The 24,445-nt window shown below is 35.6% G+C and overlaps 3 protein-coding genes across 3 annotated transcripts in view; 2 read left to right on the forward strand and 1 right to left on the reverse strand.

Annotated features, from left to right (window-relative positions):
• LOC100369649 (J domain-containing protein-like) lies at window positions 1-8,182 on the reverse strand. The gene is made up of 5 exons (XM_002730875.4): window positions 8,048-8,182; window positions 4,036-4,114; window positions 2,988-3,127; window positions 1,457-1,628; window positions 1-290 (listed from the first exon to the last, which is right to left on the reverse strand). The coding sequence occupies exons 1-5, from the start codon at window positions 8,123-8,125 to the stop codon at window positions 214-216; spliced, it is 546 nt and encodes a 181-aa protein (XP_002730921.1). The 5' UTR covers window positions 8,126-8,182; the 3' UTR covers window positions 1-213.
• Window positions 8,183-9,511: 1,329 nt separating this feature from the next.
• Window positions 9,512-17,806, forward strand: LOC102800792 (alpha-2-macroglobulin receptor-associated protein-like). The gene is made up of 7 exons (XM_006811682.3): window positions 9,512-9,818; window positions 12,113-12,260; window positions 12,388-12,504; window positions 13,456-13,566; window positions 14,664-14,881; window positions 15,819-15,983; window positions 16,220-17,806. The coding sequence occupies exons 1-7, from the start codon at window positions 9,675-9,677 to the stop codon at window positions 16,280-16,282; spliced, it is 966 nt and encodes a 321-aa protein (XP_006811745.1). The 5' UTR covers window positions 9,512-9,674; the 3' UTR covers window positions 16,283-17,806.
• A 3,683-nt stretch (window positions 17,807-21,489) lies between these two features.
• The window catches only part of LOC146730298 (alpha-2-macroglobulin receptor-associated protein-like), a 37,882-nt gene continuing 34,926 nt past the window's right edge, over window positions 21,490-24,445 (forward strand). The window contains exon 1 of the mRNA XM_085493988.1: window positions 21,490-21,855. Coding sequence (XP_085350114.1) covers window positions 21,682-21,855 — 174 coding nt within the window. The 5' untranslated portion in view covers window positions 21,490-21,681. The remainder of the gene's footprint in view (window positions 21,856-24,445) is intronic.

A 24,445-nucleotide genomic window follows, 5' to 3' on the forward strand; every position in this document is an offset into this window, starting at 1 on the left:
TAGCTTGGTAATATTTTTTTAACTGATGACTGTTCTAGAAACAAACCAGGATAAAACAAGACTTTGCACAGGGTATTATTTTTAGCTGATGACTGCCCTCTAGAGGCAAACCAGGTTACGGCACAAGAATTTGCCCAGGGTAATAGGCATGCAAAATTAGCAGTTGCAGAAGACGCATAATTATTGTAGTAGGGCAAAGAGCAACTTTCTCACTCATATTTCATAATTTCGGAATTTCCGCAGTGTTTCACTCGGTGGTTCATTGTTCCAGTGTTCTACACCAGAAGTACCTACAGACAAACAAAAACATTCTGAAATATTATAATAGTGACACACACATATGCAAATTACCAACAATAAATGTGCAGTAAATTAGACCAAAATAATGGTGAATGAAGTTGTAGGAGACCAATGCACAGATGATCAAAAAATTGTCATTTTCAAATGTGATTTCAATTTTGTGAAAAATAAGTTAAGAAAGAAACTATGGTATTAAATTTATGCATTTCAAATGTGATTAAAGCAAAGCAGCATAACTAACACATTGACATCCCCATGCCACCTAAAGAAAAATTCCAGCTATTGACTTATGAACCAGTAAATTAATTACATGTATAACAAAAAAACTTGAAGAGCCATCATATTTGATATAATTTTGATCATAAAATATCTTCATATTCTTTGAATACACAAACAGTTTCACTAGTTCTAGAAGGAATATATTTCTACACCACTGTCACAATGGTTGTAACGCTTTGTGACATTAATCCTCACTCTGGGCTTCGGACAAACCATCGCTCCTCACCATAGGGGAAGTAATTAGAATTGGTTACAACAAATCGTGTTTCTTGCCAATGGCTAAGCCTAATTTCAAACCATGAATTATATTTTAGAAACATCCTCCACAGAGAAATAAATTAAACATCAGGATAATAGTCTCGTGGTGTAATGTTACGGTAGCCTATTTTAATTTACAGCATAAATTAAAAAAAAATTGTAGAATACTGTCTCTCTCTCTATTTGCAAAGTACCTAACCAATTTTGTTATGTAGTATTATGCACAACGCTAAAATTATTTTATCCTTAAAATTAGAAACTAATGCTATTATATACATACATGTACTATCAAGGACTTGTAAGATAAAGGTTTGCAACTTGTACAATATGCAACAAAGCTTTCTTTTTTAATGATGATCAAAAAATCATAAGACAAACATTTCTAGAAATATTAATGTTTTGAGAGTCATCTCAGGTAGTGTCTGTGTGTTTTTTGTCTTTATTTTTTTCAAACCTTTTCAAGTGTACATTGTGCTCTGTGTTGCCAAATGAAATGGTTTGATTGATGTGTGTGGAACTCCCACAGAATGGATTCTTCATCACAAATTACCCACCATGCATTGCAAAGTAATATTGCATACGATTATGTAAGAAACCGATAGTATTATATTTGCCATACCTCGATATGAACTAAATGCACTGGACGGTCCACTCCATGAAAATCTATCAGGATTTGATCGACTTGCATTATCATCCCGCAGACTGGTATCCATGGATACAGAAGCACCCTCTGGTTGCATTCTGTCTTCCAGCATTGGTTGTGAGTTTGTCTTCACTGCCCAGTGCATTGACTGAAATGAGTGAAAATCCTGTGTTTTTACCAGTATTTGAATACAAATTATTTACATGTACAGATTTATTTGTCTGCAATAACTTAGGGAGTCCACAATAACAGCAGCCAACCCTGATAATATTGAAAAAGTTGTATAAGCATGTATTAAAGCTGGTTAACATGGACAGATTTATCTATTCAAATTACAAAATTGATTACTACGTACAACTGTCCAATTTTCAAAAAATCTGATCGAACATGATATTAATAATAAATAAATAAATATAAATAATATTCTGTGGTTTGATCTTGTAACTTGGTCTTCCCTGGGTTTTTTATTTTAAAAATGTTCTGACACAAATGCATTCTACAGCTCAAAGTAATTTTGAACATAAAGTAGGCTAAATTCAAGCAATTTTACTGCAATCTGCATACATAAATACCTTCCAGTGTTATCCCATGTTGTTTAAACAGAGCAACTTTACTGTACTTGGCCATAGAAATGCAATGTTCGAACTTGAAAAATTAATATGAGTCATTGATATGTTGATTAGCTTTATTGTTACAAATTGTATTATTATGTAATTAGCCTGTGTATTCACCTTTCCAACAGTGTTGTAACTCATCTCGTAAAAACTCTGACAAGCAGCAACCAATGGTAAATAATCAGACAGAAAATGTACTTTCAAAAAGTGCTTTTTAGGTAAAATAAACTGAGTCTGTTGTCATTTTATATCATTTGGTAATTCAAAAACTCAGGCTATAATTCATATTTGTAAACAGTAACTCTTTCACAGAACATAAGGACATATTAGTGCTTCGATATATTAAGCAACTTATGTAATGTTAACAAACAAACAAACATGAAAGTACAAGTATGCCAGAAAGTGTTTACCCCGATGCATGATGAAGTGATGGTCAAGTCATATTTCATGATTTAAACTAAGGTGTTTCCATCATGGATTCACAAGATGAGAATATGCAACATGTGCGAAATGTGGTTAAGATTTAAATTCAAAGTAATACGAAATACAAGATGATCACAAACTGCAATACACATCTTAGAATTAATGTGCGAGTCTGAAACTGATTAGTTTTTGTATTGGGGTATTTTTATCTGGACCCCTTCATTTACAATGCCTGTATGGCATTGTGTTTTCTGTTTCTGCAATCAAACCTTTCCAAGCGTCTACTGTGTTCTGTGATGCTACTGCTTACATATATGTCTGATTGTTGCAAGATCTTCAACGTCTATCACCAAACATGGATATCTAAGTTGAGTACCATAGTTAGTACCTTATGTTCCATTCAGAATTATTTATTATTACCCACTGTTTAATAAAAACACTGTTTATGATTCAAAGTAAGATGTACATACCAAACGAACAGATTTCTTCATTGTAATCCACTGTTTATAAGATACTGCAAGTCCACTATTCCTCCACATATCGTAAAACTTCCGACTTTCATCGTCAGTCAAAACATCACGTGCCTTCTGTAGTAAATGGAATTTTTCAACTGTGAAAAAAGAAGCCCCACACAAATACTGGTAAGACCAAACTCTGAGATGAACCATATCTTGGGTATGCGTCACATCACACATAGTGCTTTATTAATTTGTTTCAGACTTCTACATTTATTTTTTTATGTAGAAACTCACCATATGCACTTATTATAATATAAACCACACAACAATCATGTGAACATTTACCATATGTACTCACAAACCACACAGTATGTGGAAATTCACCATATGCACTCACAAACCACACACATTCTGTGGAAATTCACCATATGCACTCACAAACCACACATTATGCGGAAATTCACCATATGTACTCATAAACCACGCACAACAATCATGTGGAAATTCACCATATGCACTCATAAACCACACAGTATGTGGAAATTCACCATATGCACTCACAAACCACACACAACACATTATGTGGAAATTCACCATATGCACTCACAAACCACACATGCGGAAATTCACCATATGTACTAATAAACCACGTACAACAATCATGTGGGAATTCACCATATGCACTCACAAACCACACACAACACATTATGTGGCAATTCACCATATGCACTCACAAACTACACATTATGTGTAAATTCACCATATGCACTCACAAACCACACATTATCTGGAAATTCACTATATGCACTCATAAACCGCACACAATAATTATGTGGAACCTCACCATATGCACTCATAAACCACGCACAACAATCATGTGGAAATTCACCATATGCACTCATTATAAATCACACACCACACTCAATGTAAATTTGTATTCTAAAAACTTGTTGCATTATTACCATATTAACTTGCTTTTCTAGTAGTAAAATAAATGAATGATTATCATCTCTTTCATGCAACAGGCAAAAGAAACTACACAGCGTGTAAACAAACATACCTGCAGCTGGACTGGTTGGATTTTTATCAGGATGCACTGCAAGTACCCTTGCTTTATACTCTGCAATTATCTGTTCAGTCTACAAATAAAATAAACAGAAAAATGACTGGTAATTAAAAGTTATGATGCGGTGAATTCATTAACATAAACTGCAGGAATTAAAAACATTTTCCATACAAATGCCTGGGGGGGGGACCTGATTCACACTTAATAATTACGTTTGTTTTGTTGAAAGGTTGTGGTTATCTCAAATGTTCATCAACCTCTACCATATAGCAATATGCATGCATTTTTGTAGTAATTAAAATGTAATTAATAATTGGTGGTTTTGCTGTGTTTACATTTCATTTTAAGTGGTGTCTCAACACATGTTTAATAGTACCCAAGGAGTGGATACATCAACTCCGGTTTAAGGATCTGTCTGTGAATTAGTAGAGTGTTACCTACATATAACATATCAAAGTAATTCGGTAAATAGTTTTCAAAAAGAGCTCAATAATTGAGCCTGTAGTTTTCAAGAAAAAGTTGAAGATGTCATTTTTTACCAAAAATGGCAAAAATACTCGCTAAAAAAAGATTATAGATTATAGATTGGCGTCTGGAGATATACAAAACCACATGAGATACTATTTAATTTTTCATTATTTTTATTTTTCCTGAACATATACTAGATTCAGGTAGAACGATCAGGAAATCAAACAAGCAGCCTGGTATAAATAGTATCAAAGCAATCGGACTTGCTGTTTTTAACAAGAATTCGAAAATATAAATGTTCACCAAAAATGACAAAAATATTTATCAAAATTAGAGAATTGAATATATCATCATGAAATGAACAAATCTGAGAGAAGTCCACATGTAGTAACCATATATGTAATATCAAAGCAATTGGACTTGCTGTTTTCAGTAAGAAGTTAAAAATATTACTTTTCACCAAAAATGACAAAAATACTCATCCAAATTAGAGAGTTGAAGATATCATGAAATGAACAAATCTAGAAGAGGTCTACCCAAGGTACATATACACCAAGTATTAAAACATCCCGGCATTAGTTTTCACGAAGAAGTTGAAAAAATAAAACATAGACACAGGCGACGGACGCCGAGAGCTAATCACTCATATGATAAGTCTGCATAAATACAAAAGTTTCAAATAATGACTTGTTCAATTTTGTAAAATTTTCTTACAAATAATAAAAGTAGTAGAACCATGCGAATCAGACGATGACCATTTTGAATCAGAACATAGAACAAATCACATGAATGTAAGAGAGTACAGCTGTGAAGTTTGATTGCGATCAAGGATGGACGCATGAGGTCAATCCATATGTCCCCATTTACTGACTCTGTCCGAATTGGGACTGACAATGATCATTTTGGTGCGGCGTCTTCGGGACATGAGGGCAGTCGACATATAACACTTATTTTTTTGGCCTTGAGTGGTAGTTAAACACTTTTGATGAATTGATCATTTGAGGAACTGGTCTTTCAATGCACGAATAGACAAACTTTCATATCACATTCGTCCTAAAATGATTTGCCCTTCAGGTTGATTCATTCCAAAGTCAATTTGACCAGATTCTAACTCAGCAGAAAAATATAGCCGAATTCAGCCAGATGTAATCGCCCTAGTGTGAAGTGGTCAATAATTATCATATCTGTTTTGCAAGTTTACAAAAAAATACAGACATTACATCAGAACATGAAGGTTTTCAAAGACTAAATATTTAATAAACCACTTTTTTATACCAAATTTTTCTGGGTAAGAGCCCACACCGGGCAAACGCCCACACCCCAATTTTGATACAATAAAGAAATTGTGGTCATGCCTAAAAAAAAAATATTTTTTGTTCGTTGTATTAACAGTTTACTTCCTTTAAGCAGAAACGGTAGTTCTCTTTTTGAAATATGTCATAGCCCTGAAAAAGGCCTTTTGGTTTGTGCTTCCTTAGAAACAATTCAAGCAAATCTTACAGTATCGAGAGCCACGAAGCAAGTGTTGCACTCATTAGACTTTAGTGTCATCAACAATGAAATCAATGTTGCAATATTGTAGCAACCCGTACCTGGATGAGTAGTTAAAATCACATTGTTTTGGCTTCATAAAATATTTGGTAGCAGCTTGTGAATCCATAACTGGGGGCCAGCAATTTTGCAATGTCACGCCAAAGACTGCCAACTTATTTTTACCATCTTTCATCACAGCTATTGCATTTCTTTCATGAAAATTATTCTTCTATTGTTGAAGATAAAAAAAAATTTCTATTTCAAGCCCACTGCGATATCCATATAGTGAGACATTCCAACCACCGGAACTTGCTGAATGGTAACTTTCACCATGGTTGATGAACGCCTAGTCTGATAAGAAAGCGATATTGACTTGACACCTATGGTAAAACACTAGTAGTGATGTCATTCTTAGCCAATCAGTAAAGCAGATGATTGAAAGACTGTAAACAAAATTGTGTGCCATTGTAGCAGAGTCTTTTGCCGCGAACCCATTTTCCTTTTTTGTGATTAGACATGAACTAAAAGTGCCAAGCTGACAGATAGCGAAATCCGTGGATTAAAAGTGCTAAATCCAACTTGTGTGTGTTGCGACATCGACGAACTTCAGGATGAAGCTGTAGGGATTTACGTTTTATTTCAACAACAATTAACTTTCATAATTTTTACTGTGTAAATTGGTAAACTATTATTGATGATCTTGTACAATGTATCAAGGGATTTTCCAGAAAAAAAATGCAAGAGGGAGCTCTGCAATTCAGCGGTGCCACCAAATGGAGGAGATAGGGTTCTCCCTACCAGAGTTTTTGATAATTCTAAGTTAAAATGGAGCATTCTATGGCTTCCTTGAAGCCAAAATTACTATCAGACAGGTCACAGTTGAAGACTGTGGCCACATGTGATCCCTGGTCAATCAGAGAATCTGCTTCCCAGGGTAAGGGGCACATGGCCATGGCATGAGGGCGCTGCGCCCCTGTTCCCCTGTTCAAAAAAATCCCTGATGTACGACTGCTGATCCGAAATTTATCAAAACCCGGAAATAATTTTACCCTGGACATTTTAGTTTATTTTGAGTTCATGCATAATGGTCATGTTTGTTGATGGGGAAATCCTAATTCAAATGATTACCTCCAATTTTTATTATTTCTGGTTTATTTGTCACATTATAAGCAATAGATTATTTTTATTATACTTCTAATGTTGCATATTGTTCATTTATTTTCGTTATAAATTTCCCATTCTATTCCCTGCTGCAGTTCGATCTGCATGTTGTCAATTTTTCGCAAATTTTCTTTTTTTTTTTTACAGGGGATATTCGGGTAAGGCCCACCCCTATTTTTTTTTCAATTTTCCATATTCTGGCCCCCGGGCTTTTACCCAGATAAATATGGTATAAAAATAATTTTATGTTACGTTGAAATAAACTATAATGGCATAGTTTTAGTAATATTCACGGGCAATCGTACTTGCCCATTTAAATTTTGAACTTAGCATCTTGATACTACAGGTTAGTTTTGTTAATAATCAAAACATGTAGGTCGTGTAACATTGCCGCCATCTTTACAGCGCTTATGTGTCACTGAAATCAAACACACTGGCAGACCATTAACACCCATTCACAAACCATTAACACATAACCTGGCTGATTTCAACCGCTGGCCGAGTTCTACCGCTGGCCGAGTTCTACTGCTGACGAGTTCGGTGGTCACCCACAAATCGATTCGTCCCGCCGGTAAAGACCGGTCGATTCAGTAGAAATCAACAACACCTTTCACACATACGTCATGGAACGAATCGACTCGTGGGACGAATGTGAATTAGAGCGAATTGGCTGTGAATCAAAATAAAGAATCAACTTAGACTTCCGGGGTGCCTAGTCCCAGATTTTTAAACATATTCCCTGACGTGACTCCGGTCACTGTCGCTGCTACTGCAGACGATCACTGAAAACCAACACAACTCCTCTCATCGACCAAGTGCTACAAGACAAAACCAAATCATTTACCGTTGAACGCTCATCGCATCCTAAAATGTTATAAAAATCTTCTTCATCCGACCTCTTATAGTTGAAAATGTCATCCATTCCTATCCATCAGCAGCATCTAAGCTCGACGTTGCGGGCCGGAAGTATCGGTGGCAGTGTAATTTCTCCCTCCGCCAATCAAATCATTTGTTACAGATTCGAGGTCATATAGAGGTCACCGCATATTTGCTTTGCTGTGTGCTTGTATTGTGGCCGGGGGAGGGGGTTCTTATTTGGGAAGAGGTATAGAACGGTAAAAGAAATACCCACTTTTAGACAATTTTGCGAGAAATGTATTGTTCTATTTTGACATTTATACGGTTTTAACTATTATATTTATTATTTCAGAACAGAATGATGAAATTGTAGACGCCTTTTCACATACTTTTCCTCAAATGAGACCCCTTTTCAGACAATTTTGCGACACATGGTAATTTCTGTTGAAACCGTATCTCAGTGTGGGGTCTTGGTAGGAAATACAACATAGTAACACTTACAAAATTAAAAAAAAAAAACAATAAAAATTATGTGTCGGTTGATGTTTAGTATATTTTAAACACGTACCATTCCTCGGAAGGATTTAATTGATTAGGTTAGAGACAAGTCATGGTCGTCATCAATTCATTGTTGTTACTGCATATATTTACAAACCAGGAATCAACGTTTTATATTCTTTATTTATATTTATAGGATTTATATACAAACAATTGTGTTTCCTATATAATCAGAGAAGTGTGTAATATTATTTACATATTATGCAGTAAAATGCGTTATTTATAAATAAATACCATTATATTTAAGTAAGTATTTGTAAATAATAATACAGACTCGTGTATTTATTATTTCATTGCCAGATAAATGTGAATAAGCGCATTGAATGTAAATAACGAAGCGCGAACATCAAAGTGTAAGAATAATTGCAACTCGACAAAGATAACTTTATTTGCAAACCATAGACGTTGGTGGCGTTTTCATGATTAATAAAAACAATGAGGTTCTCAGTTTGTTTATAAATAAATAAATAAATAAATAATGCATACCAGATTTGCACAGAGTCTTTGTATACAAATAATACCAATATTGACACGGTTTACAAGTTATATATACCGGAATTATGATAACTAAATAATGCAAATTGACATTTTTTGGATACTCAGCGCGACTAAAATCATTGTATAGCAAAAACGGTGAAACGCCGTGTGTTTGATTCATAAATAAATGTCTTGGAATACACATATAGGCATTCGAGTATGTATATTGCAGCACAGTTGTTCATATTATAATCATATTAAAATCTCCGCAGATTAAACTGAAACACGACGGAACTTGTTTTCTACGCATTAAACAGAATAAATCGGAAATACTCTTTCACTTCAATTAATATGCTATGTTTGTTTTACTTTTTCCTAACGTTGTTTTGTGTTACGACACGTCGGTGTAATGCCGATCCGTGGCTAAATCTGTTGCTGACACGTAGTATTGGCCCCGCGTGTAACGTCAGTATAAACTTAGGGTCAGTTTGTTAGAGGGTATTAGACTACAAGAACCCTGGCAAGTTGAGTACTGCGGCCGTAAATCGTTACAATCGAACCTGCTCATTTTAGTAACAATGTCATTTTTTCGTGTGTTTATATTGGCCTGCCTTGTTGGATGTTTCTATGGAGCACCCGGAGTGGACAGAGAAGCTGATCGAGCATCGATGGTAACAATCCATGAAAAACAAGTTAGTATGATGAAGGATATGGCAAAAATGGTGAGTAAAATCTTTGTTGATGTAACTTACAATTGCTAGCTAGCTCCGAAAACTTTTCTGATATGTGTGTGTGCTTTGTCCCTCGAAATCTATTTTTCTAATATACATTCTGTACAGGGTTCCGTATATACGCACCTACGGCTGAAAATAATCCTTGCAAATAAGAAGCGTTCTTCGGACATAAAAAAAAGCATTAGATTAGGCAGGAAAAACAACATAAAGCTGGGGGGTATCATGGCCTGTGCTACACAACACGAACATACTAAAATAAAATATATTTTTCAAAGAGTATTAATTTTTTGAAAATTGTCGCATATTTTTTGTTTACGAGACGGAGGGATGTGATTCTGGTATGGGTGGCACACTTCTATCATATTGCTAGGAGTGTACACCTCGCTAATATTATATGTCTGGTTCTATATCATTGACGTGTCTACGAATTCCACCAGGGAAGACGCTCATTGAACACATATGACACAATTCACTTCAAAATGAGTAACCACGTTATTGTATCTTCAGTATTAAAGGGTAAACAACATTTGTTTAACAGGATAAATTACAGGTTTAAAATTACATAAAATTAAATGTAAAATAGGTTTGTAGCCGCATAAACAACAAAAACAATGGTGTCCAAAGATTGCATTGTTTGTACACACATTCCTCTGGGCACGTTTAACCACATGATATAGGATGGTTTTCTGCTTAGTATAACAAAAAACACTTTTCTAGGTAATCTTTCGACAACATTAGTTTAGTTTTATGAAATCAACTTCTTATACTATGAGAGAAGTATTGTTGTATCCGTTTTCCATCCGACGTAGTTAGGGACGACGTCAAAAGATCGATGTCGGATTTGACCTCAAAAAGTTTCCATCCTACAAAAACGATTTTATTTTTTAATGAAGTCAAAAAAATCTGTGAGTATTTGTAGTTCGTTTTTTTTCTATCCAATCATGGACAGAAATAACCGAAAAGGGGAAAAAAACAGAAAAATGGTTTGGTTCGAGTGTAAATCTGTGCGTCAAATGAGGTGCATTTGTAAAATCTTTTTACACCCACCCGACAACCAACTGCTATGCAATACTACTGTCCGATTATCAATTTGTATTTAATGGTGAATGTAGTCTGACGCCATGACCAATATTTATCAACTAAGTTTCAGTGGGGGGTAGGGGGGTTTGGAAAAAAACGTTATGAACTTCCTATTAAGAGAAGAACATGTCGCCTATATACTGTTTAATTTCAGCAATTGAATAATCCTCGAAGTTGTGTTAGTCTAATTTGGTGCGGTGAATGCAACATTGTACACGATTTATGATAAATTATAATCAAACTTTTCACAGAACGGCGAACACCGAAAATGAGTGCAAGTGACAATTGAATTCCTAATATTTTGTTGGGAAATGTACATAATTGCTTGTTTCATGTACAAACATATACATATTGAGTAACTTTGGTTTCATTCAGATTTGTACATAACTGTCAACACACAGACATGGAACACAATGTTTGCTCATTGCAACATGTACTGGCATGTTACTAGATATTTCAATTTGTACCAAGCATTGATTGGTTGCAGGTCTGCCGATATGTGTTTGTTTCTTATTGGTTGAAACATTATTCAATTCGACCAGCAAACACTGATTTGAAAACGTGCTGGTTTTTAACAGGTTGAAACTATATCAAAAATGCTATTTAAACACGATAAAAAAAATTCCTTATTGGTAATAAGTGCGTAGTTTTTTTAGTTTATCACAATACAATATTATATTATAAATGCAAGCAACATTACGTTTATATATGGTTGCGAACGGTATATTTTAAGTTGGATACAATCCTGTTTGTTTTTTCAATTAAATAAAATGTGAAATTCGTGTTACTGTAAAAGCCGATCTTTTCGGTAACCCGGCTTTCGTCACGGTCTTTTATACACTCACGTAATATTTGTTGTTATTGATATATGACTAAACAAAAAAAAAGCATGTAAGTAAGTCTGGATAAAACCCGCATACTCGGGCGTTATCATATACTTACGCAAAGCGTCTGGATGCCATACATTTTCCCTCCACGACATATCCTTTTTAATTTTTGATGATCAAGTGTACATTATTTAAGGCTCAATCGAAACATTTTTCATATATGATTTTATTAAGGCTAATCACTCAAGGCAGTAGAATGTCAGTTAACGCAACAATAATAAATTTATTGGACGCGTAATTAACGAAAATGCGTTTACTTCTAACAGTATTCCTTCGATTGATATCGTTTGCGCTATTTCGTTTTTATTTTTTCAGGCCGGCCTCCCACAAGACAAGATGGAGGAATTAACTAAGGAACTTACACAACACAAACAAAAACTCGACATGCTGCAAAAAAATGACCGTGATTTGAATGACGTCGAAGAAAGAAAAATAGAAATCAAGTTACGACGTGATCTCCATGGCGAGTTTGAATATAATATAATACAAGAGCTGCGAATTTTAATAACGTTTGATGTATTAAAAAAAAAAAAAACAATTGCTAAAAATAATATTTGACTTATTGTTTCTGTTTCTTGTTCCCATAACAGATATAGCTACCAAATATAAATTAATAGACGAGAAAGCACCCGCACCAGCAGTCCCAATCGGGGAAGGCATGTTTAAGGATAATAGATTGAATAAAATATGGAACAGGGCATCCAAATGTAAGTAATATTTCGAACGGATCTTACATATGTAGAAAAATGAGAGTAAATATGAAAGGTACTGTAGAATGAGCCCACGCTCAATGCTATGCTCGTGAATATACCTTTTTTTTTTACCAACATATGCCCATCCTGCTCTTATTCACAACATCTCGTTTTGCTCATTCCGCGCTTAGCAACCTTGACCAAATCGCGCGTGTTTTCTATCACTGGTATCAAAATGATCGTGACAATTATTACCCCGTGTGTTTGATGTCAAATTTAGTAGAAAAGAATATTTTTATTTTCAGTTTATGAGGCAAATAATATCAAATACAATATAATATATTATATTATGCAGATGAATAACATTTCATATGTTTTATGGTCACGGTACATGTATTTGCACAACGATATAGTTTTTACGGCTAACAAAAAACCGCTCTTCGACACTTAAACTTCAAAGAAAATTCCAAAAAATGTGCAGGACTTGTTGCTTTAAAAGTTAGATCCATGATATTTACACTGGAAATTAAATTACCAAGCGTACTAGAGATTTGCACGGTAAAGTAGCCATTGAGCATATACTTATTTCGCGCGGGAAGCCACACTCCTGAGTTATTTAACGGCGCTCATATAAATATATCAAACTATTCTGTGCATAGAGCCGGAAAAATTATTAATATTATACAAGTTGTCGAAAAAGATAACTTCAATACACCATTTTACTATATCCTTGATGACGAAAAGCGACGAAACAAAACATAACTGTAGATCTAAACGACATTGCTGTCACCCACTACGTCATTTTGACGTCACAGAAACACCTGTCACTTATGGGCGCGATTTAAAGGAATGTTATGTTAAAGGCACATATGCTGCCTGGGAACTAGAACGCAGTACTTTTGGATGTGTACATGTGTAATTACATAATGTAATTGCAAACCTCTGTTTTTGTTTTATTCCTCTCAGCTGGACAGTTCTCTGACTTGGAGTTGGATAGTTTGAAATATGAATTAACTGAACACGAAGAAAGAATCGATGAGTATCGTGAAACGTTGGAACAGTTTGCAACAGAACATCGTAAATATATCATCGACTTCTTAGCCCCCCCCCCCTCCGCTCCTAGAACCTACATATCATTGTCATGGCGACACTTCCGCTTCAATGGTGTGGACGTATGAAAGAGTCGTTCACATGTTACCATTTATGATAACACATTTTAAGGAAGCTCTCAACTTGAACAGTTTTCTGAAACATTCTGCATTCACGCACTTGGTCATTAATATTCCACATCCAGGAACCTGAAAAATCTCACATCAAGGCACCTGGGACATTCCACATCCAGGCACTTAAAACTTCCCACCTCCAGGCATCTGAAACATTCCATTTTCAGGTATCTCAGAGGGGGATTGGTACGAGAGGGCGCCGTCCGATCTGGATGGAACGTTTCGAAGTCAGTCGTCTCTCGGCCACCGTCGAAGCAGCAACGTCCCTTTTACGAATAGATGGAATCATTTCTGTACGAAATAATTCTCAACAAAACATTACATAGGAATATTCAGGCCCTAAAATTATGTCTATTGCAAAACTAGTTAACCGAAAACCAGTTTAACGCTACTAGTTTTTTGCAGCAGTGGGTTACATGCGTGATGCACACGAAATGCGTGATTTTTCGAAATAAATACTAATTATGTAACTTGTCACTAATAATAGTTATTGAAAACATTATGCGCAATTTTGAGCAATAGTACTAGAGTGAAATATCGACGAGCTTCTGCATTCTCCTTGAATTTCCTTGAAAAACGTGTTATAATAAATACCTGAAACCTCACCTATTGTGCGCCCAGGCACCTGAAAATTCCATATCCAGGCACCTGAAACATTCTACTTACAGGCACGTGACAAACTTCACAACCAGAATGCCTGTAAGCCTATTCTACATATATTGTATACAGTCAAAATTACATGGCAACAACAACGCCGTAATAGAATAAATTTATCTCGATATTGTTTATCAATTTGTATTCCTGTATTTGTTTTGTCTCGAAAATTCCACGACTCATGACATCAAGTCCAATGATGTGCATTTCACCCTGAAACCCAAGACTTCCGGGGTGTGCATGGGATGACATGACTTTTGTTTACTTTTATAACTTAAGGTGCTCATTTCTTCACAGCGCCCTCAGCGGAGCAGACAGACGATGACTCTTCTGTGATACTCAGGAAAATAGATATGAAATTGCAATATGATTCTCTCAATAATGAGTTGAAAAGACTGGAGATGCGAGCAATTCCACACAATGAGAAAAGCGGATTTATCGAACCCAGGGTACATCAAATGTGGGTCGAAGCGATTCGAAGCAATTTTACGGACGAAGAATTACAATCACTCAGGGTGAGATTTTGGATCTAATTTCAGTCTCACTTGAACAATACTGTATATTTTTAATATTTTAAATGTATAATTTTTAACATTGTTGTCTTGGTACTATGTTGATGACCAAATTGCATCGTGACTTATAATAAACAAATAACGTTGTTTTTGTAGCACGCTGTGTGAGTTATTCGTCCCATAGAAAATGAAAAACATTACTACGCATATGCAGTGATGTACATACGAAAACGATCAGCACACTACTTTCGTATTAGAGAATTTCATTGTTTCATCGAACGAATACTCAGTTGCGTGCTACGTTTTTAGTTCGTGATTAATCATAATTCAATGCATTCATAAACATTACACTATCAAAAACATTATCGTTCATATTTAATCTTTAAAAAAAAACCTCCCGGGTTGGTGTTTAAAGCTGAGTGGTTGACGTTTGTTTGTAAATAACGCCACGTTATGGTCCTGTGTGGCATGCGCACGTGACGACCGTGACTCCCCCGCTTTAGGACATTGTCACATGTTATTATGAGATTTATGGGAAAAGCTATTTCTTTGTATGGATTACTTTTTACTACCCCTCCACGATACTATTTACGTAACCTAAACATTATTTTGGAAGCGCACACAACATTATATTGTTTTACATATATTGCATGCAACACGTACGCATGGTTCTTGGATTATTAGTACGTACAATGAATGACAGCATTGCGGCTTGTGATTTTTTGCATTAATGAGAGACAAGCCATGGCCACAATTCCCCGTTACATCAGTCTCTGAATAATATAGCAGACTGTTAATCGGATTATGCTAATTTTTTGAACGATGAATGGCAGTTATACGCCCCCTCGTGATATCCATTGATGGGCTTCCCATTCTTTGTGACGTCATAAAGTAGGCATTCTGAATTTATAAATTAATAGCATTATATTTGCTCATGCAGGAAGAGCTGGTTCATTTCGAAGGCAAGATACAACAACATGTGGATCTGAGAGACCAAGCGCACATAGCGGCAATGAAATACCATGCTGATAAATCTGTCGGCGAAAAGGTTGACCCAAAAGCACACGAGGAATTGAAAGACGAGGCTGACAACTTAGGATATTATGTAAGTGTGTAATTTGCCTGAGACTTATTTAATGTAAAAACGCACCGCCTGAGTTAACGCATAACTGTTCGGTGTACAAGTTGTTAATACTACATGTAGTTAATACCAAATTATATCTTAATTCAACAGATGAGCTAAATAATTGTTATTCTGAGGACTTCTTGCTTTCTTTCCTTAGATTGCACAAAACAACATGTTGCTTCGTTTATTTATTCTAAGTTCTGTTACCTCCACAGATCAAAGACTTTGTCGGGGATATGCGATCACGTTTCTCCTCCCGTCGACACACCGAGCTGTAGGGTCAAGCCATCTTACGATATGATTTTTTAAAGTGTCATGAGCTGCGTTTTTGACAAATTTGTTTGTATTTTTATTCATACTACCGGGCCAAATGACTTTTATGTGCGTTTCGTGGTACCAATACAATTACTCGCAAATTACGAACATACAAAAACGTGAGATTCAAACTCGTCGCTGTGGGCAACCGCGCACACTACTGCGCACACTCACCCGTCTCGAAAAGACCATTATCATATAGCGTGTGGTGAACGCGGTCGTACAGTCACTAGATGGTCCTTGGAGAGGCGGGGCCTTGGCGTTGCATAAAACTATATACAGCGCTGTACAAAGCAGAATATACATGTTCAATAAGACCTATTAAGTTAAGATTGCCCTCGGGACAACTACATCAACAGTGACACAAATATAATTGCAACTTTTTTTAAGTACAGTACAGTCAAATGAGAAATTGAGGGTAATCAGACCACATGGCCTATACATATGGTTTTAGCACGCAGATAGCTGGAAATGATAATACACTGTATAGATGTTATTCGCTTGTTATTACCTGGACAATCTAGCCTATAATCCCAAAAAGTTGTCTGTTGATGTTTCACCGATTGTCTGCCTCCATTATTTCAGTGCATTACAATGCACAAGCCTGAATGTAAGAGCCGCCATGCTATTAGATTTTAGACTGATTCACTACTCTCATTCACTACTGATTTTTTGAAGACTCGCGATAATAGATCTAGTCAGAGGTACATTACTTGGGGTTTGCAACTACGGTGACATGATACCAAGATCCCGTTTCAATCTCGCTCTCGCATAAGCGTTCCAACTCAGAAAAATGAGAATGCGCATGCCCGAGGTAACTAGAATACTGGGATGTCCAGGTGGGTCAAAATAGCTGCTCACGATATGACCGATTACGATAACTATACTTTCTGTAGATTTTCGATGTATTACATTTTTTCACTATGAATGTGGTAATACATGTTTTATTGATTATTACAAACCGCCTATGTCATGTCAGAAGGTCGTAGCATCAGTCTCGCTTGAGACTTGAATGGATCTTGACATGATGTCATCATACAGTACTATGCGTGTTGCAAACCCCAAGTAATGTACCTCTGATCTAGTGTACAAGTATCTATAAATCTAACATGTTACCAATGTATACTACGAACACAACAAACCCATTCCTTCAGTATTATAAAATAAATATTCATAAATTGTAACGGTAGTAGAATACAACCAGCCAATCAATGAGCGCAATGGCGTTGGAAGATGTTTAATGTTAATCAATTGTCCAATATGAACCTGTTGTTCCAGTTTGAGTTGTATAAATATTTATTGGAATAAAGAAAATGGATTTGTTGTGTCAATAGTATTGAAACAAAAAATGGCAAAAACGCAGCTTATAGTTATATGTATTAAGGGATTTTTTGCTTAGAAAAGTTTAGGTGTTTTATTTAATTAATAGCGTTGTTGTCATATCGTCACAGTGTTTGCTTAATAAAATATAAGCCAGTCATCATTAACTTGTCTCATATTTAATACTATCACCAGGTAAAATTGGCCACGTTAGGCTACTTACATTAAAAATGTTTAGGGGGAGTCTGAAGAGAATGTTTTTTATTCCTAATTCTTTTCGGGTACCCCAAAACCAGTTGTAGAATAAGCCCCCCCCCCCGTACATGTTTCGAATAAATTCAGGGCCCCCCAACACACATAAGATATCATGCTTAGGACAATAATTCGACTATTTGAGAGCCCTTTTTCAAACATTCTACTATTTGTTTCGAAAAGACAACCACTTAGTTCAAATTTAGTTACTTTGCACGCCATTTCTTATTTCTCACCGTTGTACGTCTAGCTCGTATGACTGTCTAGCAATATATATGAAGCTTTCAATTTGACAATGTTTTCTAAATTTTACCTGTTGGCAATCAGCATTTTAACATTTGGTGCGACGATTAAAGCCATCATTGCCGACTACAATCAACAATAACGGGCGCAAGAAATCAAAACCATTTTTAAAATCAAAATGAAATTACAAATGTAAATTCATTTTCAAAAGTAATAAGATTGCAAATATAAATATATTTTTAAAGTGAAGTGAAATTACAAATGTATAATTGCATTTCAAGGCTTTTAGGTTTGATGACGATTTACATTGTAAAATCTGCAGATATAACAGGAATCCTTCTGCTAGCATTCTTTAACTATGGTTATTCATATAACTGGGAAACCAGGACAGCAAAGAACCATGCAAGCTATACATGCTAAGATTATGTATTGCAAGTTACTCTGTCAAATATCTGATGAAAATCAAGGTAAAGTATATCTGTTTGGCATCTAATTTATAATTTAATAGTTACTTCTAAAACACTTCCAGAGTTGAGATAATGTAGATCAGCCATAAAAGAATACGTGCTAAAGTTGGTGAATCAATGACTTAACTTATACGAAACATCAATTCAAACAACATAATGACCCCTAAAGAAAAAGCTCCACAATTGTAGGAGAATGCAACAGTTTTTTTTATATCACTTTTCATTCTCTAGATATTCAACTTTATATCAGTATTATGTAGTCAGTCACTCGATTCTCAAGCAAAGGATTATGGGTAAAGTATGACATCATGGAATCTGTTGTCAGAAATTGAGAAAATTATTTCATCTATAACTTCAAAAGTTGAACTTCAAATTGGCTGAAAGTTTAGAACATGGTAGCGTACATGTACTGGTGGCAAACATGCTTATAAAATAGTTTGCATGTGTCAGATGGCCATGAGCCTTTGCGTTTAAGCGTGTGTTGTTATCATCGCTTGGGACTCAATTCCCGCGCGTGCACAGGTGACGACCCTCCCGCTTTAACTTTTACAGACTTTATACAACCTGGGGACTGTAACCCGAGGACTCTCAGTAGACACGTGGAATTGGAACGTGGTTCAGTCATATTCTAAAAACATGCCGCTATCAGATTTTGTGATTTTGGTAAAATGTTCACTGTTTACCATTTTTTTTATTTGTTATTACACACAGTGTGCATGTCGCTGATTTGTCGATAATACACTCGCCTCGATTTGTCGATAATACACTCGCCTCGCTTTTTTACCTCTGACTTAAAAAATGTGTGGTTTCGTGAAGGCTATTTGGCATTATGACATTATAACCCAGTTTTTGAACGTGGCTACAGAGTTACAACTTGTTGTGTCGGACAATGACTAATATACTTTTAATCTGCAACTAGTCCTCTCTCGATTGACATAAAATATTCGAAATATATTTTGTGTCAACTCTGTAAACTGATAATACTGATGAAAAGTTGAATATCTAGAGAATGGAAAGTGATATAAAAAATGTAAATTGCATTCTTCTACATTTGTGGAGCTTTTTCTTTAGAGGTCCTTATGTTGTTTGGATTGATGTTTCCTTTAAATTGAAAACGAACGAAGCAGTTATTGTTTGATGAAACTGGCAGCCAAGTGCAGTGCACTTGTATGGCTTCGTTGTATTTTCGTTGAAAATCGTGCCAAAGAGGGAATTCGGCTCGCAAATACCCCATTTTGGATTATTTTAGTCACACCACCACTATGCACGACAAAAAACGCCAGGTTACGGAACTATTTTATTGTTTATTTTTATTGCGTGCCAGCTTCTATTACGCGCTCTTATTGCGTGCCAACTTCACACTGGCAGTTCCGGGAAACGCGCATTTGAGTTTCAGGGCTCATACCACTAATTGAATTTCCATAGACGACAATGTTAACATATGACGAGATTGCTATATGAAAATGACGAAGAAAGTTGAAAATATGGCTCAAAAATGGGAAATCAACATGCCAATAATCAATCATATGAAAAAAAACTAACATGTTGGCCAGCTCAAACTCTTGCAAATCTCAGGTAAACAAGACACACCTACTGTATTTGGATTGCACCAAGATAAATCACTGGAAAAACACCAAGATTAGAACATCCAAATACACACAGAACAAACCCACAGGTACACAGCCGCTAAGTAGTAAACAAAAGACCACAAGTTGGTCTCACCTCTGACCCAGGTGATTACGCCCTCAAACAGGGAGCACCTGAGAAAAAAAAAATTTATAATATTTCATTGGTTCTTGCTAAGCATTTAAATTGACGAGCAGCCATTGGTTGATTAGTGGCATGAGACCTTCACAAGTTGTGTATTGCTTTTCACATACTTACATACAGTAATTATGCGTCTATGTGACACAAGTCGTCCGTGACTACTCGCCTTGTCGCTTAAACATGGCATTTAATTTAAGAAATTTGATTCTGTTCGTATTTTGTTCGGTCGTTTTAGTCTTTAGCTGCAGAGTGATAACTTGTTTGCCGGACAGTGACTAATACACTTTTAATTACTATTAGTCTTCTCTCGATTGACATAAAACATTCAAATATATATTTGTGTTTGATGTGAATGCAGCCGATTTGATTGAATGGTTAACGCATTGTTTGTGCCAAAAACGAGAGAAGTTTTGGACGTGGCTACAGAGTGACAACTTGTTGTGCTGGACAGTGACTAATATATTTTCAATATACTTTCAATACTCCGTCGATTGATATATAACATTCGAAAATAAAGTTGTGTTTAATGCGACAGCAGCCGATTTGATTAAATTAATTAACGTCTATGTTTGTGCCAAAAGCGTAAAATACTAGTATAGGCCAAATTTAGGGCGTGACCACAGAGTGACAACATGTTGTGCCGGACAATGATTGAGACACTTTTAATCTACTGTTAATTCCCAATCGATTGATACATAACATTCGAAAATAAATTTGATTTTGAAGTGGCTGCAGCCGATTTAAATTATAAATAACATAGCATATTTGTTGCGCGAAAAAAAGAAAGAAATATTGCTCGTACATGGCATCGAAATTCAATATATATATATATATATATATATATATATATATATATATATGTTTTGTTTTGTTTTTGTTCGCCTTCAATTGGTTTATAGTGCGTAAAACTAGAATTGTCTTTTGATATTGAACGAGCAGTTTAAGTTGAAAACAAACGAGGCAGTGCGATTGGGTTTAGCATTTGTATGGCTTCGTCGCATTTTCGTTGAAATTTAATGCCAAAAGGGGAATTCAGCTCGCAAGTACCCCATTTTGGATTATTTTAGTCACACCACCACTATACACGACAAAAACGCCGGTTTACGGCACTTTGTATTGTTGATTCTTATTGCGTGCCAGCTTATATTGCTTGCTCTTATTGCGTGCTAACCTCACACTGGTCATTGCACCACAAGCAGTTCCGGAAACGCGCAGTCGAGTTTCGCAAGTTGCGCTTGTCACATTTTTACATACAGTAATATTGCGTCTGTGTGACACAAGTCGCCTGTGACTGCTCGGCTTGTCGCTTAAATATGGCATTTAATTTAAGAAATGTGGCTGTGTTCGTATTTTGTTCGGTCGTTTTAGTCGTTCTGGCTTCAGCTGGAAAATACAACGAGGACGCGCAACAGAAACCTGATCATGGGCAAAAGGAATGGAAGTATCGACAGAGAAGAACGAACCAAGTCTGGGAAAAGGCAGAACGTGTAAGTGTATATTTCTACGTTGTACACTGTATCAACAAAGTCACATTTCAATGTGTGGTGTCACAACTCCTCTGACTATATAGTAGAACACGTGCATTTACCATTTCAACCTATAGGAACAAAACGCAGGGCTTGGCTTAGCCCTGTGTCCATGAAACTGACTTGTACACAGGGCTAGGCTTGGCCATCTAATTTTACGTTTGATTGCCGAAGCGTAAAGTGTTGCTTTAGAAATGATACAAATTGTGGCTAATAAGATTTATGTATAATACTGCGGTAAAAAGAAAGTCAGAATCGATCAGCGAGCGTGAACGTAGTGTATATTTACATGAGTCCGAAAGTTCTGAAATTTAAGGAAAGTTCGGGCAGAACTGAAACAGTAATTTGACACTGGCCTTTCAATTTGGTAGTGGTGTGCGACCGGGAAATAAAACGTACCCCAGACCCCATCATAGACCATTTTCGCCTCAAAAACCATACCCCATTATATAGACCAAATAGTAATTTTGTATCCCATCAAAGACCAAATTGTTACAACATTTATTCAGTTATAGGTTGAATTGTTGATGACTTCACCATGCATGCACTACGCATTTTAGACCAAACAACTCAAAATGACGACCCCCAAAGGGCGACACGTCCCCACAATGTGATATGCACTAAGTGCCCCTCCCCGGAGTTTACATTGGATTTCCTGAAGTAAATACAATTCTTTCCACATTTTGTCCCCAATATAAAACAAAGATTGCTAATACGTTACGCCTCAAGGAGGTACAAAATAGGATGCAGACAGCAATCTGCATAATTTCCTACAATTCATGCCGCTCGAAGGAGCAAACTTATTTTCAATAAACATACCAATTGGTAGTTCTGGTCTAACACAAAACGATTTACATGACTTCCATTCTGCCGGCAGAGATGAAAGTAATCCTTGATAATATCCTTGTTATAGTTCTGTGCGTTGAAGATACCCACTAGCATCATACAAGTCGGCAATATAGGTAGTACTTTTATAAACTGCTGTCATTTATGAGTATTTTAGATTTGTTCTAAAGTACAATACTTTCTACTGACTGAGTTTGCCTTTGGAACATATGAAACTTTGACCAACTGAACAGAAAGCTCTTATAAAAATATTGCAGTGAGGTAGACAGTAGAGAAATTTGATAATTACTTCTGAAGATAATGCTACCTCCAAGGGATCAAGAAAGAAAGAAAGAAAGAAAGAAAGAAAGAAAGAAAGAAAGAGAAAGAGAATTTTTTTCAAAGGATGGGTGACAGTTGTGTCTAGGAAGCATTAAGTCAACTTGATCCTAAAAGCGTGATACAGAGCGAAAATATCTAATAAATCAATTTCCCTCTAAGCAATATTGGTAGTCATAGTATTTCTTGCCACCCTGTCTGGCCCAATCGAAATAAATTTGTGGATAAATTTGTTTATTGATTTAATATCGTCAATTTTACAACTATAAGATTAAATTATAAATAAAGAAATTTTGGAAGAAGCAGTGATTTGACTATTTGAGTTTTACCATTGAATGACAGTTTTCGAACAGACCAAGATTTATATTAATATTTAGACAGGACAGGGGAATCATTGTCTCATTCATAAACCATGACATTATATTTGAACCTGTGTAATTTGAAAGGGCAATGGAGTGTATGTTTTTGTAGAGTGCCATACTTACTAAACTTGTTCTAATCAATAACAACAACAGTATGCCATGAACATCATTCAAAACTAAAATCTTGTGTCATCCAATCACAATCTCTCAACCTTAGGGACTGTGATCCAATCAGAATCTGACAAGTGGTTATAACTATTTTTGTGCCTAAGGATTTAGGGGTTTGCCTTAAGAAGGGGGGGGGTTATGGAAGAAAGATTATTCAATTATTCAAAGTTACAATGTAGTTCTATCATTCCACCCCTACGGTAGTATTTCTAATAATCAACCCCTTAAGGTATAAGCCTGTTCATGTATTCAATTACCTAGAATTTATCCGTTTTCCAAAAATTATACTTCAGGGTAATTTAAGAATATTGACTTAAAAAGTTGGGGCCACAAGCTTAACTTTCGAAAAAATGATAGTTGTATTTTAGTGGATAGTGGCTATTTTGGCAGTATTATACTGCTTTTACCATAGGTTCCCATTGAATCGTTGCTGGACAAGACTCAGTACTTTACAGATATGTGGAAGTACAAAATGTGATATGCACAAATTAATTTCATAGACATCGAGGTGTTGTTTGCATTTAAGTACATGAACATTCAAACATTTTTGTCCCATTTCAGACTCAGTATTACAGTACAGTCCAATTACATGTATAACATAAAATGTAAACCGAGCTTACTTAGTTTGCTTTCAAAACTACCACATATCTAAATTGGGAAGAGTAATCTGTATAAACATATCTCGTATAAATAACATAGGTACTGGTAAATACTAAAAAGAATATGTTGAAATGGATGACAATAATACTCACTTTAAAAATTGTAAGTTTTTTTGAGAAGGCAAAGCCATCTGGTAGCAAACAAGCATGGAAACTAAGCCTAGTAAGTAGTGTACATTTACATTAATAAAAAAAAAA

This window comes from Saccoglossus kowalevskii, chromosome 19, assembly GCF_978046115.1.
Source record: "Saccoglossus kowalevskii chromosome 19, keSacKowa6.1, whole genome shotgun sequence".
NCBI classification, from domain to species: domain Eukaryota; kingdom Metazoa; phylum Hemichordata; class Enteropneusta; family Harrimaniidae; genus Saccoglossus; species Saccoglossus kowalevskii.

What these genes read in the sequence shown, in the direction of transcription:
- LOC100369649 (XM_002730875.4), bottom strand. Translation starts at nt 8,125, where the DNA reads ATGGATGACATTTTCAACTATAAGAGGTCGGATGAAGAAGATTTTTAT. An exon ending in GATGCGATGAGCGTTCAACG is followed by an intron (nt 4,115 to 8,047) that starts GTAAATGATTTG and finishes TTTTATTTGTAG; the next exon opens with ACTGAACAGATAATTGCAGA. An exon ending in TCCAACCAGTCCAGCTGCAG is followed by an intron (nt 3,128 to 4,035) that starts GTATGTTTGTTT and finishes CTTTTTTCACAG; the next exon opens with TTGAAAAATTCCATTTACTA.
- LOC102800792 (XM_006811682.3), top strand. Translation starts at nt 9,675, where the DNA reads ATGTCATTTTTTCGTGTGTTTATATTGGCCTGCCTTGTTGGATGTTTC. An exon ending in ATGGAACAGGGCATCCAAAT is followed by an intron (nt 12,505 to 13,455) that starts GTAAGTAATATT and finishes TATTCCTCTCAG; the next exon opens with CTGGACAGTTCTCTGACTTG. An exon ending in CTGACAACTTAGGATATTAT is followed by an intron (nt 15,984 to 16,219) that starts GTAAGTGTGTAA and finishes TTACCTCCACAG; the next exon opens with ATCAAAGACTTTGTCGGGGA.